The sequence below is a fragment of the Polyodon spathula genome, chromosome 9, assembly GCF_017654505.1.
Source record: "Polyodon spathula isolate WHYD16114869_AA chromosome 9, ASM1765450v1, whole genome shotgun sequence".
Lineage (NCBI taxonomy): Eukaryota > Metazoa > Chordata > Actinopteri > Acipenseriformes > Polyodontidae > Polyodon > Polyodon spathula.
Window position 1 is genome coordinate 31138567 of NC_054542.1, and position 18169 is coordinate 31156735.

At 36.6% G+C, this 18169-nt stretch overlaps 1 protein-coding gene across 2 annotated transcripts; it reads right to left on the reverse strand.

The window, feature by feature from the left end:
• Nucleotides 1-1086: 1086 nt before the first annotated feature.
• On the reverse strand, nucleotides 1087-14268 carry LOC121320659 (gem-associated protein 8-like). Of its 2 annotated transcripts, none has more exons than XM_041259192.1 (4): nucleotides 14170-14268; nucleotides 11135-11162; nucleotides 9949-10393; nucleotides 1087-1628 (listed from the first exon to the last, which is right to left on the reverse strand). In XM_041259192.1, the coding sequence occupies exons 2-4, from the start codon at nucleotides 11135-11137 to the stop codon at nucleotides 1372-1374; spliced, it is 705 nt and encodes a 234-aa protein (XP_041115126.1). In that variant the 5' UTR covers nucleotides 11138-11162; nucleotides 14170-14268; the 3' UTR covers nucleotides 1087-1371. The 2 variants fall into 2 exon arrangements, with proteins under 2 accessions (XP_041115126.1, XP_041115127.1); XM_041259193.1 differs by lacking the exon at nucleotides 14170-14268 and adding an exon at nucleotides 12550-12803.
• Nucleotides 14269-18169: the final 3901 nt, after the last annotated feature.

The following is an 18169-nucleotide window of genomic DNA, read 5'->3' on the forward strand; positions in this document are numbered from 1 at the left end:
ATAACAGCCATTGCTACAACCCCGAAAGCATGTTAAGAAAATCACATTTTTCAGGCACACTATTGTAATAGCCCACGGTTAATGCTTTCTTTAAGGAACATAAAGGTTAGACATTACAATCATTTTAAGTTTATAAATTAGGGGTTTATTTCTATGTGATTACATTTCAAGATGCTAGTTGATTCCTGTTCATAAGTATAAAAGATTCCATGAAAGAAAGCAACATTTCATTATCTGGCATATCTGGTATATTTTGTATGCATTTAAATGGTAATAGAATAAAGGGAACAATTGATTAGCACATAATAGTGTACTTTAAATAAATATTAATTAAATTCTCCCTGACAAGCACAAAACATTCAGAAAAGTGTGTGCCTGCGCCTTTAAGATAAATGTGGTATTTTTGAAATATCTGTTTTTATGCTGCTTTGTGAATTTTAAATCAAAAGCGCTATATAAATAAAATGTTTTATTAATAATAATAATAATAATAATAATAATAATAATAATAATAATAATAATAATATTATTATTATTATTATTATTATTATTATTATTATTATTACCTGTTTATATCTTTGTTGCTGACAAATTTAAAGAAAAAAATTTGGTGCCCCAACCATATCATGAAGTGAATGGCACAGCACGCTGTTTATCAAGCTAAACCTCCCCCTCCCCCCAACACCCTTGGGTTGTACCACTTTTTGTCCCACACTTTATACAAAATACATTTGTGCATTGTGGGAATGTACCATTCTGGTTTGCTAAAAGTCACCAAACATAGCCTGTGTTACAACCATATTTGTTTACTGTACGTACACAAAAACTTGTGTTTTGGTTTCAGTTAAACTTGTACTTAGACATTAAATCAGGACTGCCATCTAACTCATCTATTACAGAATTAAGAGTAGCACATGGAAATGCAGAACTCACATTTCAAGAAAATACTGCTGTGTCCTTACACATTGAACTAGTGCCAGTCCATGATGTTATTACAGGAGTCACAAACTTGCAAGCAGTCATGCCCACAAAATGTGAGACAAACTCAATATACAGTAGTTTCAAAAGAAGAAACCAGAAAAGATTTAAAAATAAATACTTGGTCTGAACTAAAAAACATTTTGTTTATTTTAGAGAAAATACAAAAAGTATGCAACAGGAAACATTTCAGTTTGAAACCCTTAATCTTTCTGAACTAGACCACTATTCTGGAGTCATATAAAAGGGTCACAGGGTCAGACATTTTCAATAAAGCACATTAAAACAAACAGTTATTGACATACAATACTGTCATTCACATGCAACCACATGAACAGTGCTTTGCATAACTCATAAAAGACATTTTTCATTTAGCATCATGTCAAATTAGATTTATAGTTTAAGGGGGATGACAGGCCAGTATTTTGGCTGCTTTTTATCGCAGTTTCTGTCAAAAGTGAGCTGCATGGCTGTCTCCATGCCCTGGATTTTAGCAGCATCCTCCCCATAGAGTTTCTTCATTTCGGCCATTCTTCTCTCACCAGGCCGCTCTACTGGGGGTTGTGCACTTCGACCGGAAACTCTGTACAAATCATGGTCAGCCAACACATATGTATCCTGCCGTTCTACATCCTGCTGCTGCTGTTTCTCTGAGGAAAGAAGACTGGAATTTAGTAAAGGAACAGGTTGGTGACTGCACTGCATTATATTAGAATTTAAATATGGAAAACTGATTTTATTTTCCACCAACCAAAATACTGCACTAAAAGTCAGCAACTCTAATTTAATTACCAACTTAATGACAGATGCCTCACAAGAGTGAAACAAAATAACAACAGCACTTGGCAACAGTTGACCTATCCATGTATATAGTGCTATTGACAGTTTTGTACACATTGTCATGTGGGGCATAGTCATCACCAACCACCTAAGGTATAAGAACTCTCAAAAACCCCACACAATTAAATACATGGATAAAAACTAGTCAAAATGTTTGGCAAATAATTCCACTAGTTAAAAACATTACAATGTGTTAATACAGATTTAAAGCGACAGTCAGTCAGGTGCCTGGCTACTTTCGGATATTATATATATATATATATATATATATATATATATATATATATTATATATATATATATATATATATATAGAATTAATATATAAATTCAACGAAACAGCTTTGCGTTAAAAAAAACCTAGGAAAAAAAGAAACTTTAACTTGAACTGCTATTTGGCATCTTTGTTTTGTAGTTACTAATTAATTATTCACTTGAATTCCAGCACGTGAATTAATTATGTGCAACCTCGTGCTCACATTTTAACTATTTTAAATGTACGTGAAGTGATGTACAATCCCGTGCCTAAATACAAATATACATTTTAAACACACGTGTTACAGACCCGTTTATATCCGTGTACCAATGACTATACACCAACATTTAACAAACCACACGCAACATAACAGATATTATACACAGGGGCGGGCACTTTGTCACAAAGTCCTACACAACATATTCTTTACTCCTGGGGTATTTTTCTACTTTAACATGTTACATATTGTAAGGTCTTGTTGTAAAATAAAAGGTACACACAAAAGGGGGGTGGCCAAGCACTGCAGGGGCAAACATAGCATTCTAAAGAGCGCCTGAACTGGCCTTGTGACTAAACATTATTAATTCAGGGACATTTACTAAACACTTGAACTGGTCCACTGTGGAACTAAGGAAATCATGCACTGACATCAGGTGATGTTTTGGATACAGGAAGCATTTACCCCAATTAGAAACTGCCTGGATCTTATTCGAATTATTTATTTTGTTCTCACTGTCCAGTGTCTACTATTAATAACGCTGATAATGGCGAAAGAAAAATGGTTCAGATACAAAGCACCTTTGTACTTAAGTATTTAAAATGAAGAACATGTGAATAGAAAGTTTAATAATAATAATAATAATAATAATAATAATAATAATAATAATAATAATAATAATTTGACTTATTGTGATACAGCAGGTGTTCCAGACCCTAATTTTGAGGCTTTAGGACCCCAGGGGTGAGGAAGCATCTATTCCATCTTGGTGAAAAATCTTTGGAAATAAATAAATAATGTCTGATTGATTGAAACACCTGTGCACACAAAGGAAAACCCTGTAGACAAGGGGGAGTAAGGCTAAGGCCTAGGAACACATGTTGAGAGGAGGGCTGAGAGCAGCAGGTTGTGCTTTCTATCTTGCACCAGGATAGCTGTAGCTTGGGTACCATTTTGTTCATTTGCATTAAAGTTTGCGTTGTGTAAGAGTTTTGTTTAAACCTTTTATTTAAGAATTAATACAAGTGCACGGAAGCACTTGAATCTGCAGTTTGAGTCTGGGTTTGCTATTCCTGCCGCTGACCTGCCTTGACCACCTGCCGCTTTACACAGATCTACTGTCAAACTGAGTTTCAGTATAACAAACATAGGCTACATCTTAAGTGAAGTACCACCTGCATGCTAAACATGCTTTCACTTCTCAAAATACACTTTCTAGCAACAATACAACAAATGAAACCCATCAGTTTTAGTAGAGTACACTTTTAGAAATTCAGGATCGCTGCAAGCCAATCAATCAAGCTAAATATGATAATATAACAGATCTTTTATATACATTACTGTCCATCTGCTTAACACTGACAATCTTAATCATAAATATTTGACAGAAAATGGTGATGCTTTAATTGGTAAACTTATGGAATAGATGGAAATGTGTCCAGTGGGATTTTTTGACGTGTCTCCCGATGCCCAGTTCTATCAATTTTCTTTAAATATGTTCTGTCCTGATGTCATGTTCATAGGAATCTTTCTGTCAGCACAGAGATTGCCCAAACGTTCACAAAAGTATTTGGGAAAATATGACTTCAACTTGCACAGATTCTACTTCATCATATATGCCAGACATTAAAATTCATCAGAAACCAGAACTGTTACGCATCATATCTCACACGTAAAGTGTGTACACTGATTCTCTCTCCCCCCAATTTTAACTGATGTTTAAATTAAAATCAATTTTTTTCTGATGTTATCCTTATTTTAATATGTGTCAAATAAACTCCAAAAAACTCCCGGAAATTTTTTTAAAAGATAAAAACTGAAACTGCGGGACACTAAGTATATGCAATTCAACCAAATTGTGCTCCCATTACCAGTCTCCATCCACACATAAAAGGGTTTTATCATTTTAAGCAAAGCATGTTCTCCTATTACTGTCAAAGCCAGTTTATGCCCCAGGCTGACTTTCAAAGATTCCCAGAGACTTGTTAACAGTAACTTCCTTTTGTAAAGCCCTGAACTAATACCCTCCCCACAGTCTATCGAGGTCCATGTAGATCTACAGTATTCTGTGCCTAGCTACAGACTCACAACCCAGTTGAAAAACACTATAAACAATATCAGACCTGTAATCCCCAGGCTGAAGCCAGATGACAGGAACACAAAGCCTGGGAGCTGCTGACCACTCTCTTCAAATTAGTGCAAGATCAGTCAGCAGCAGCTGTCTCTAGTTGGGGATCAGGGATCGGACAATAATATTAGACAGAGACCAGCTGACTTGGCACTACCACATGACAATGTCAATCCGTTGCAGACAGCGACAAGAATATAACATACAACATAAAACAAGTCTGTATGGTATTGTATAGGGTTGGTACATCTCACAATATGTATTCAGTGTGTTTGTTTAAGTCTAAATGAAAGTGCGTAGGTGCCTTTCTCAAAAAAAAAAAAAAAATTATATTTATATTATATATATATTAGTATCAACATAAATTAAGGAAACAACAAATGATTTACAGCAAGACTAGTGGTTGGGATTTTACTGACCATTTTTCCTCACTCAGACCCCTTACTAAATACCTTATCTGAATAGAGAACTGTCTCTTCTTTAAAAATATTCAGCATTCAGCATTTCTTCAGCATTTCATCTCAAAACTATAATGGTACCTGTTTCTGGGACAGCAGTAAAATTGGAGATGGGAGGTTTGCTTCTGGCTAACCTCAATCTGACAATTTGCTCACGAAATATCTTGCTATCCATCGTGTCCTCTTAAAAAAAAAATATGCACAGAAATTAATGAGCAGTCTGTCCCACCTGTGCAGTGGAATCCTAATGACCCATTTACTACCACTGAGGAATGACTGGGTATGACAATTCCTCTACATGACCCTCAAAAATTGATTTCAGGTTGAGGACTGCCAAGGAAAACACTACATTGAATATTGTACCAGCATCACCTCCCCAAAAAATGGGGGGTAAAACAGAGAACAAACATTTCAGCCAGTCATTCAGCATTGGTACAGTAGTATATTAATCATATTTAGGGTACCACTGAACTTGTGACAGACTGCTCATTTAAAAAATCCAAAACAAACTGTTAAAGAGCAGATAAATATCTATTCAGGGATACCAAAGTATTCAGAAAGTCTGAGTGAGGTTACCAGCAACAAACTCCCCATCCCCAGTTATACTGTGTTTCTAGAAAAAAGGAGAACATTTCAGGATGCCATTCTGCTTGTGTGATAGCTTGCTCATTAAAATAATACCTATTCAGGGATACCAAATGGGCCTAAGCGAGTAAAAATGAACAATACAATCCCAAAAAGGTGTTAAGGGCATATTATTAAATCACATAAAGTAAAGGTGTTAAGCAATACTGTTCAGTTTTTTTAAACATTTAAAACAAAAACAAGTCTTATGGTTGCCAAACAGCTCATGCCTTCACTGAAAGAAAAACATGTTTTTTTTTTTTTTCAGTTGGTATCAAAATAAGAATGCTAGAAAAAAAAAGAACAAAATGTTTAGAAAATATTTGAATGAGTTAAAAAAAAAAAAAAAAACAAAAGCATGCAAAAAACAGTAACTAAGAACAAATTTGGAATAACTTATTTTTCCACTTTGGCAGCTGTGTTTGCTCCAGTTTGTGTTGTGGATGACTGGACAACCTTGAAGCTGTGAGACAATCCAGTGGGTTGGACCCTCCTGGACAGATGCTCAATTGAAAAATCTATTCAGCAAGTAAACTATTTGCATGTTGCCAAGGGAATCCATGGGGAGCTACATCTACAGCATGCAAGGTGGATCTTTCCTCTGTTTCACTTATAGAAGCTTGGTGAATAAAGCAACTAAACTTAATATTTTGTAATCTTTATTTATATATATATATATATATATATATATATATATATATATATATATATATATATATATATATATATATATATATATACATAGTAGATGTGGGTTATTGGCTACCTTGATAAAGAAAACTTTCAGTTATTAACAACATTTTCCCAGGAACCAATCCCATCCCATAGACTTTAATGTTAATGGAATTCTGATTTTAGCCACTGCATGCCACTTACTGACAGACTTCATTACTAGTGGCCAGTGCTACAGAGCACACTTGCATGATTTATGCACATACTTCATGGAGCTTTTACAACAGACTGACTTTGCAACTGCGTATTTCTGGTGGACTGAGGCAGAATCGTGGCTTTGAAGTTGGCTACGAAGCTCCACGCAAAATTGAGACGGATTTACAGTAGGAGGTGATGCATTGTAAAAAGCAGACAACTTTGGGCAATTTCTTACTTTAAAATTGTGTTCTTTAGAATTGATTATAAGTACTTTATAAGTATTTTATTTTTAAACACTGAAACTCAGAATCAATTATTGTAAGGTGACACTGGTTTTATGTTGGCAAATATTTTTAAGAAAAATAAAAAACTGAAATATCTTGCTTGCATAAGTATTCAACCCCTGTGCTGTGGAAGCTCCCAGTTTGCACCGATGAAAGAAATTGCCCTAACGAGGACACAATTACCTTACCATTGGCCTCCATCTGTGAACCATTAAAGTTGCTGTCACATTTTCGGGATAAAAACCTCACTGTTGAAGGATCATTGGTAAGGCTATGAATCTGAAGGAAAATGAAGACCAAAGAGCATTCTACAGAAGTTAGAGATAAAGTAATACAAATGCACAGATTAGAGAAAGGATACTAAATAATATCCAAGTGTTTGGACATCCCAGTGAGCACAGTTGGATCAATAATCAGGAAGTGGAAGCTGCATCACACCACCCAGGCACTGCCAAGAAAAGGCCGTCCCTCAAAACTCAGCGCTCAAACAAGGAGACTTGTGAGAGAAGCCACAGAGAGGCCAACAATCACTTTGAAGGAGCTACAGAGTTCAGTGGCTGGGAATAGAGTAATGGTGCACCCGTCAACCATATCAAGAGCTCTGCATAACACTGGCCTGTATGGGAGGGTGGCAAGAAAGAAGCCGTTACTCAAAAAGTACCACCTGAAAGCACGTCTGGAGTTTGCCAGAAAGCATGAGAGTGACCCAGCTGCGAGGTGGGAAAAGTTTTTATGGTCAGATGAGACCAAGATAGAACTTTTTGGCCAAAACTCAAAGCGCTTTGTGTGGCACAAGCCTAACACTGCCCATGCCTCAAGACACACCATCCCTACTGTGAAGTATGGTGGTGGCAGCATCATGCTATGGGGATGCTTCTAATCAGCAGGGACTGGGCATCTTATTACAACAGAATGGAATGTACAAAATACAGGAAAATACTGCAAGAGAATCTGCTTCAGTCTGCTAAAAAACTGAAGCTTGGGAGGAAATTCATCTTTCAGCAGGACAATGAGCCCAAGCACAAGGCCAAAGCAACACTGGAGTGGCTCAAGAACAAAAAGGTGAATGTCCTACAGTAGCCCAGTCAAAGTCCTGATCTCAATCCCATTGAGAATCTGTGGCACTATTTGAAAATTGCAGTCCACAAGCATTGTCCAACCAACCTGAACAACCTGGAGCAAATCTGCCAAGAAGAATGGGCCAAAATCTCTCCGACACTGTGTGCAAAGCAGGTACATACTTACCCCAAAAGACTTAAAGCTGTTATTGCAGCGAAAGGTGGCTCTACCAAATATTAATGTGTGGGGGATGAATAATTATGAAAGCAAGATATTTCAGTTTTTTATTTTTCTTAAAAATATTTCCCAACATAAAACCAATGTCACCTTACAATAATTGATTTTGAGTTTACGTGTTTTAAAAAATATATATTGAACAGAACGAAATTTCAATGTACCATTTGTAATTCAGTAATGAGAGAGAATTGGTCAGGGGTCTGAATACTTTTGCAAGGCACTGTATATACCTACACAGTACCAGTCAAAAGTTTGAGTACACTTGCTGGAAACAAGTTTTTTTTTTTCATAATTGACAATGTTTTACGTCGTATACGTTTCTGTAAATACTTGAAAATGAAAACACGTTACAATATACAAAACAAAACATAAGGAGTATCAAAGCAATGTTCAAGAAAATTGAAAATTGTCTCTAAATCTTGGATTCCTCAAAATAGCCACCCTTTGTCATAATAACAGCCTCACAAACATGAGACATTCGGTTAACAAGTTTCAGCACAAAATCACCCGAAATGTCTTCCCAGCTCTTCTATAGCAGTTCCCAGAGATGTATGGCACTTGTGGCCAGCTTTGTTTGACTCTTCTGTCCAGTTCGTCCCATACAAGTTCTATGGGATTGAGGTCTGGAGTCTGGGCAGGCCAGGTCATTAGATTGAGTTGTCCTTCACTATCCTTCTTCGCCAGATAATTCTTTCACAACTGTGAGGTGTTTCGGGTCATTATCTTGGTGAAGAAGGAAGGACTGCCCAGCTAACCGTAATCCTGATGGAATGGCATGCCTCTGAAGTATGCTATGATAGCCATGCTGGTTGAGCTTGCCATGGACTTGGTAAAGATCACCAACTCTGTCACCAGCAAAGCAACCCCAGACCATGACACTGCCTCCTCCATGCTTGACAGTGGGAACCACACATGCAGATCTAATGCGCTAACCCTCTCTGCGTCTTAAAAATACCCGGCGGCTGGACCCAGATATTTCAAATTTTGACTCATCGGTTCATAAGACCAACTCCCACTCCTCAAACGTCCAGTTTCTGGGGTTTTTGGCCCAGGCAAGTCTCTTCCTCTTATTCTGCACTCTTAATAATGGTTCTTTGCAGTAATTCTTCCAGTTAGACCAGCTTCATGCAATCTACTCTGAACATCTGATGTTGAAAGTAGATAGTAGCATTTAGCTGAGCTTGTATTTCAGGGGCAGTTAATCACCAGTATCGCAGACTTGTGACTCGAATGAACTTGTTCTCCGATTCTGAGGTCACCCTTGGCCTGCCTGAACTTCTTCGGTCCTCACGAGTGCCAGTTTCTTCAAATCGTTACCCAGATCTTTTCCGGGTAATGATTTAAAAAAAATAAATAAATAAATAAATAAATAAATAATAATAAATCACATGTATTACTGTTTTAAGTGCATGATTAAATACTATACAGTACACATATATTTAGCCCCTTCAGATCTGTAGACTTGTGTAACCTTTTTCAGTACTGGAAACATTAAAATAATAATAATAATACTACTACTACTACTACTACTAATTAATAATAATAATAATAATAATAATAATAATAATAATGGGTCCCCCCAGGGGCTTACCTAGTGGACCATTCAGTAACCAGAGTCTCTAGCGTTCAATCGTAGGACGAATAATCCTAATAATAATAATAATAATAATAATAATAATAATAATAATAATAATAATAATAATAATAATACATCTCTGTTTAAATAGTTATTAATGTTAAATGCTCATCATGCTGCAGGATTCTTTGCAACATATCTGGCCATATTCCGCTGTTGTTGTTGCTAACATGGCTGTTATGTTCAATTTTAAAACTAATGCAGTAGGACAGCACCGCGATTACATTATGGATCGTAGCAATATCTCCCGTAAATTAGCAGAAAACCTGAAATGGCTAGCAGAATGGCTAGTACTCGCAGAAAACTGGAAATGACCCATTGCATAGCAGTTTGAGCCTTTCATTCCCTGATTAAATACTCACTGAGCTCCTCCCTGTGTTTCTCAGTCTGTGCGAAGTACAGCCGGAGCTCCTCCGTTATCTCCATGTTACTGACGTCACATTCTATTTCGCTGTCTGACTCGGAGTCCCCTTTACTCTCCGTTTCAGATTCGCTCTTTGTTTCCAACTCCTCCTTGTGCTTCTCCTGCTCCCTACACCCATGCTGCTTTGCCCAGTCCATTCTCTCTCTGGGTGCAGAATAATGTCTCATGGAACTGGGATTATCACATTCATTCCAGTCAGAATAGCAATGAGGTGCAGCAGGTGGTGGTGGATTGAACAGTGAATAGTAAACAGCTTCTAGTGCCTTTATATAAGCCTGTTTATGTCTGTACTGCCAGTTCATGGCCTGTTGATAATGACGCCAATACCTGGAGTATACTTGGTGGTTATACCAAGCATCACTTTCTTGATGGGGTGCTTCATCCTGTTGTGGATGAAAGCGTTACATTACAATTATATTGTCTGCAATAATCATGCTTTAGGCTATATACCCAAGATAAACACTAGATATGAATGTAGTAAACTTTTCAGATATGTTGGTCATTCTGCATAGCGTGAACACACATGTGTTCCCCTTGAAAACAAGCTGACGTAACCAAAATATGCCACATTTCCATCTGCACCATGAAAGCAGTCTTTACAACTCAATCTCACCTTCCCAGTATCAAACTGGGGTCGGGGCAGGTTCCACCTGCAGGGTATAATCTGCAATCCAATCTGTAAAGATCACCTTTTTGTAAATTTATATAAAAACGCACCAATCTAAAATTTGTTCAACCACATTTCATATATCAAAAACCCTCCTCTTGTGTAACATTAGATAACTTTGCTCCAAATACTAACTGGGGCTGACAGGAGTCCCATTTGAAATTGATTTTATCTCGATTGGCTGCTAATTTGAAATTGCTTTGAAGTCAATTCCAGTAACAGATTGAAAATCTGGCTTTTATGAGGCTTTCCTGGTGTCCTTTATATATCTGTCTATTTATCTATCTATCTTGTTTTGACATAAATGGGGAATTCTATCAATCTATCTATAGCACATATATATATTTTTGGTTGTTCACTAAACCTCAGAATTTTAATATTATTTGAAACAATTATGCAATAAATAAGATACAAAAAAATGTTATTCCCAATACACGGTGATAAATAAAGAACTTACCATGATTCTCCTTCACTGAATGTTAGATCTATAAGCAAAGAGAAAGTAACAGTCAAGACAATAATACTTCAGTTACAAACAGAAAGGATGTCAGTTACTAGATTTCCTATACCCAAAGTACAAACATATTTCTGACACACATGCAAGTGTTTAAATACAACAGAATAAAGTCCAAGCCACCCTCAAGGAGTCTAAAGCAATTTATTCAAACTCAGAACTTAAGGATGAATGAAAGTGGTTTCTACATCCAGTTAGGACTCAGTTCAAACAAAGCGCTCCCCGGATACTAGTACCTGTTAGTAACTGGATGTAGTGTATTGCCACATCTACTCCAAATGTCATTATTCTTTAGTTTCTGCATGTATCTGGACACTAACATCACCTGGAAAAACTGCCTTTTGATATCTTGTCTTTCTTCTCCACATTGAAGAAGCAAAGAAAGAGTAGATGAAGGTGGATTTTCATGAAACTCCACAGTGGTAGAGTAAGAGTACCCACTGTGACCATGGGAATGCAATTGGACTGTATATCACTTGCTTTATTTCTTTTTAAGATGGACATATTATTTGATCAGTCACAAATGACACCCTCTTTTGAAAGACAGTTGAAGTCTGTAATTGATTACGATGAAGGGACCTGATTAATCTTTAGCATGGACATGGATGTAGAGTTGAATGATAATTTTTTTTTTTTTGAAAGAGAACAGAATTGAAACACAGCACACATCACACAGTAGTTATTTTAAAGGAGTGAGACGAATGGAGCTATTAAACTGTGCAATTGTTCAGGGTAATCACATCAGGAGACCTTAGACTCTAGCTTTTTTGTCAGGGACTTTTTTTTTTTTTCTTTTTTGCAATATTACTGTTGCCAAAAATCGATTGGTACAGTATGTTTTAATTACCATTACCATCATCCTGCTCCGCACCCCCTCCCCCTCGTATTTCCACCAACTCTGCATAACCTACTGTAAACAAATCAATGACATAATTCAGAGGAATCTGTGTTTCCCTGTCATTGACACCAAATTATTATTATTATTATTATTATTATTATTATTATTATTATTATATTATTATTATTATTATTATTATCTGCTTCTGAAGCTCTTCTCAATGTCCCAGCAAACTCAAACAGTTTGACAATGCACTGTGCTTCAGTAAAATGATTACTGTTCTGATCAAACATAATATTTCATTGTATTGCTCATATCTGTTTATGAGACAGTAGTGACGCTTCACTTGGCACATCAATTTTGGATATTTGAGCACACTCCACCCTTCATCTCATGTACATGTTTCATTTCAGTAAACATGCCATTTGAATTACCAGTGTTAAGCTACATTCAGTTTTGGCAGAATGTATTACCAACAAAAATGTATACAACAAATACAATTTTGATATGATGTACTCACTTTAAAGTTTGGCATACACCAGATGAATTTCATGTGAAATAACCCAGCATGTAGGGCTAAGACGCATCATCAAATGTTATTGTATTTAATCTTTCAACATATCTGCACTGAATGTGCATACTAATAAGCAGTGTACAGGATACTACCATGGGTTTTTGCCAAAAAAAAAAAAAAAAAAAAATGAAAATGCCTCCAGGAATATATAAATCCATTCACACTCAGCATGTGGAATACCATCGCCGCCCTCAGATATACTGGTAAGAGCAGACAGATGTCTGTGGGCTAACTCCCTGTTGAGACTCAACTGCTGCATCAACAGGGAATCTGTGGGAATATGCAGTCTAGTACATGTACTTAACCCTTAACAACTTGGGTGAAAATGTACAATTAACAATAGAAGCTATACCGGGGTTACACAGGCTTAGCACAGTGGTTCAACAGTATCAGCTTCAGATATTTGCTTTAAGAAGTCTTTTCAGAGACATTTTTTGCTGTCATAATATTTTTTTTTTAAAAAAAGATAAATAATTAAAAGCAGAACTCACAATAGAAAAAAAAACACATACTAGTATTTGTATAAAATAGGATATATATATATGCCTTTAACATTATATATATATATATATATATATATATATATATATATATATATATATATATATATATATTTATATTATATATATATATATATATATATATATATATATATAGATAGATAGATAGATAGATAGATAGATAGATAGATGTAATGTGATCCCTTTAATCTAAGGTTTACGATTTCTGCCATAGATACAGCAGCATACATTTTGTGATACCTGAAATGGTGAAGACTCATAGAAAACCTAGGCTGATGACATAATGTCCACTGTGTACCAAAACAGCAAAAACAACAAAATGTTTTTAAAACAAAAATATATGCTGGCGTTATAGTCAATTCAATGCATACTGCAGCCAAACAAATACAAATATTAATACTAATACGACTACGACTAATAATAATAATAATAATAATAATAATAATAATAATAATAATAATAATAATAATAATAACATAAACAATTTGCATGCTATAGGACTGGAAATGCGGTGATGTACTCAACGCCAAAGCTGCCAGTGCTTGTCATTATGAAGTGGCCAATCATTTGAATAATTTGCGTACACTTGTATTGTTTTAAATGTATGTGGAAGAATTTTCGTTGCTTTTAAATATACCGTTAAAAATTAACTGTGTAAGGGTGTTCACAAGCTAAAGTAAGGTTTTGTTTGTACTAACAAAATGTGTTCCTGTTGTGGTGTTGCTTTTGTAAAGGGTCGAAAGGAAACAAACGCTGCACCACTGCCGGCAAGAAAGACGTAACAACACATACCATGTAATTACCCCGTGAAAACTGACCGCACACGTAATCACTTGGCAGTTACCAATGACATGTATAACTGTAAATCGTAAATTAAACCTTCTTATCTATAAAGCGTGTACAATATATAGTTACCAACACAATATAGTATCATGAATTAACACAATGCCTGCTTCGTACAGACATATTACTTAAAATGCGTATCGTCGAGAAAATACAACGTAATATACACTCAATGTACACAAGAAACATCCAACAAACTCACTGTATTATTTCAGCAGTTAGCACTCCCCCGTCGAGTCCTGTCCAGCAATATACTCAGGAAACGTTTACGGTTCTTTTGTTTTCCAAATACCTGTAAATGACACTTGTTTGCCATCTAGTGGTTCCGTTTGTCATGTAAGAGACATGGGCAGTATTTGAAACTCCACTGTTTGCAATACAGATAGTTTCTCGTTAACAGGGATGCTATGGGAGCCTCCATTGAGGAAGAGGATAATATGATGCAATGGGCATTGGCTGGTCTCTGGTTGAGCTACAAACACCTGATTTACCTCACTTGGAAGACCACCAACCCAACCAAGAACTGATCAGCTTAGCCTTGCATGTTGAAATGTTTTCCAGGTACTGGTAATTATTACTGTGTTATTTTTTAACCAGTTTCTCCGTTCAATAAATTACCACTTAAAACTATATTTATAAGCTTGCCAAAATATTTTCTGCCTGTGATAAGGAAATAAAGGAATGCTTACATTAGGTGTCCCAAAAACATGTTTTTTTTTTTTTTTCTTTTCAGTGACCTAAAATTATCCTTTGTATCATTAGTATATGCTTATATTGGCCAAACCTGAGTGCTTATCCATTGCATGTTTCAAAGAACTTAATTGTGATAAAATACATGAAATTGTTTCTTTAGCTGACTCTATTCAGGCTAAATAAACTGATATTTCCTACACTTGCTGTGTTACCCTGTTACCCTCTACATCGTAAGTTGAATATCTAATCAAGCCTACTTTCAACAGAATATTGAAAATAGACAGGAATGATAGAAAGGTACTAAACGGATGTATACAGTACATTTGACAGAGTGTGGCTCATATTTTAACACTAGGTGGCACTATTCCCTTAAAATCCTAAGCCTTTAACCTGGTAAATGGTTTGTAAATAAAATCTGTTATCCATTTAACAAATAAGGTTTTATTTAAAGCTTATTTTGATAATAAATAGAAATATCTTTATAAAACAAACTCTAGAAAAGTTAATATTTGGTCCTTTAAAAGGTAAGTGCCCCGGTGAGGAAATAAAAGTCAGCAATCTTAATGTCCTCACAAAGCTCTCCAATACAAAAACAAAGCCTGAAAAATATAACTGCAATACCATAATACTACCAGTATATTACCTTGATGAAAGCATAGCAAAACCGTAAGCAGAATTACCAGAAATGTCAATTAAGGTACTACAATGGACAACCAGTGTGTATTGTGTTCATACAATTATGACACCATGCCAAATTACAGTTAAGTGATACCATTGCACCTTAGTACTGAACCAGTGGAATAGAGCAATTGCACTGCAATGAACTTATTATGAAAGGCCATTGTGTCTCAAGTGTGATGTTTTGAGCAGATACATAGTGTGGTGTTGTCTAATATGTGGATTCTTAGCCTATTAGCGTAATTCAGGGGGTGCCATAGAGGGCCCTCTTTCAATTTGCCTCCCTTTACGCTCCCTGCTCACAGCCACTCTAGCTCTCCTCAACCGTTCTCTATCCGAAAACGAGATTAGCTGTCTCAATCACTTCTGGGTAAAGAGGGCCGTTCTCTGCAGTCCCGCAGTCCAGTAGCCTTGTGCAGCTCCAGTCTTGTCAATCAGCAGGGATGTCTGCAGCTTTGTCGCGACTCCACCTTGGACTTTTAGCAGTCTATCTTTATCTCTTTTCTATATCCACTCAGCACTCTTCTGCTCTTCGGTCTTGTGTTTTGTTTTGTTGCGCCCCCGCCCACCCCTCCCCCTTTTTTTTTTCTTTCTGTTCTTTCCTTGAACCGCATTGTCAGCACAGGGCCCCCTCTTGGGGGGAAGTGAGTTTCATTCCCCCGGCCTGGGATGAGCATCAGCACCCAGGTTGCATGTAAGTCAAAGGGGACCCCCGGCCACATCTGTTCTTTCGCAGCTCATGCGCTCTGGCTGTCCATGTCTTAAGCATTCCTATAATGTTTTGTTTCTTTTCAAGGTCTGAGTACTGTTCAGCTCTCTCTGAGTCAGCCGAGTCTACTCACCCTAGATCGGGGCCCTGTTGGGGAGGGAGTTTCTTCTTTCTTGTATGTTTTCGGTCACCGATCATGCTGGTGGCCACTTCCCCCACTCTCAACGATGGCCCAGCAGCCAGAGGATGCTACCTGACCCAGTGAAATGTGAGAGTCCAGATATGTCCTGTCCCTTGCCCATCCCCTGACTCGCCAAGCTGCCCAGCAGCCAGTCAGTGCTGCCTGACCTGGTCCTTACAGTTCAGGGGCCTATCCTGTTTTGTTCTATGTCTAACATATGTTGTCCAAGCATACCTGCCCCTTAATCTCTTCCCCCTTGCATCTACATATTCTTATTGGCCTCGGAGGTACCCAGTGAACTGCTGTTAACTCTTTTCATAGACAATTGCAAATCAGTGACACAACTTACTAAAACCTCAAATTGACTAACCCCACAATTACAAACTGACTGATCAACCAATTAAACTACTCAGAAACAGAGCTCCTAGCTATTGTAAAATACTTGAAGATTGTAGCTTTTATTATTATTTATTAACATTATTGATAATAATACTGGTTCAGAGTTACAGATTCTTCAGTCTTATGATCATTTTCAGTTGTCAATGTATTTGTAACTTTGTGGTTCTGCTATATGGAGTCACACTCTGTGGTGTTGAATACTGTATTATTCAGTTAAAAGTGTACCCCAAATCAAACAAACAAAATGAAAAGCCAGCTAAATTATTACCCTTAAAAAAACACTTTCCTCTCAATGAAAAGCTACATACATACTTCATTACTCTGCACAGCAGGCACTGCAGTTCTGAGAAGAGCTGCACTCGTCTTTAATAATTTATGCTGCTATTTCAGTGTGCCATTAAGTTCCTTATGGCGGAAGAAAGAAAAAAGGCAAAGAATATATACTGCATGATTTTCTTTCTCTTCGGATAGCCACAGCAGAATTAACCAACCTTCACATTTCGTTATTCACTTTCATTAGCAAAATGCGCACACTAAAATGTAAAGCTACAGTCAATTCTATATAAAGACCTATAGAAATCACCCTGCCTGCCACGGTGGTCTGTGTCTGATTCTTACCTGAGTTAAGCTGCTAAAGCAATTGGAAAATGTATACATTTACCATAGTAAATGTGAACAGTAATGGTGTAGTTCCCATGTACCTTGCTTTACCATGGGTTTTTACCATGGCTTTTACTATGCTTTACCACACTTGTTTGCATGTGTTTTCAATGCTTTAATCAAGCTTACTATACAGAGGGAAGATTCTACTGACAATTTAGCTTATCTAATCCAGGATGGATGGAGACGTCAGCATTTGTAGGCTGCAATGCGCTTATCAAACATTTCTTTTTGGACATTCTCTCTACAGTAGCTCTTGTTCCCACAAAACCTGACAGGCTCAATTGAAAGACATAGGGCCAGATTTATGAGGGTGTTTATAACAACATTTTATTTGTGCCATTTTTGTACTGTATTTTCTTTCTCAAAAATGATTTAAATTCAACTGCTGTAAATATCACAATAAATATAACCAGTAGAGCACAAAAAGGATGAATGCTTCTCTTTTTAATACTACTATATACTTCATCCATTACTCTGTATATAAAAGGAGTATTAGAACACTTGTATTCACTTAACATTCAACCCCTAAATGTGACTGATTTATTATTGCAGATTCAGACTTCCAACAGTCCTTTGTGACAGACAGGTGTAAAACCAACAATGCCTTTGGTCATGCATGAAGCTGTTTCTGTTCCATACAGCCATGCAGCTTGTCTTTTAGACTTGTGACCCATTTATCTTACTTTGCACACATCAATAGGGAAGATGCACATGCTCTTTTAATTTGCTCTTGACTGGTCTAGTCACTTTGTCTTGAGTATTATCACATAACTAGTTCATGATACACAGAACACCCTTTCATACATTAATGCCTGCACTGCTAGTGCTCTTTTTTCATAATGCAAAATGCACAATATTTCTGGGCCTCCCATACTGTAG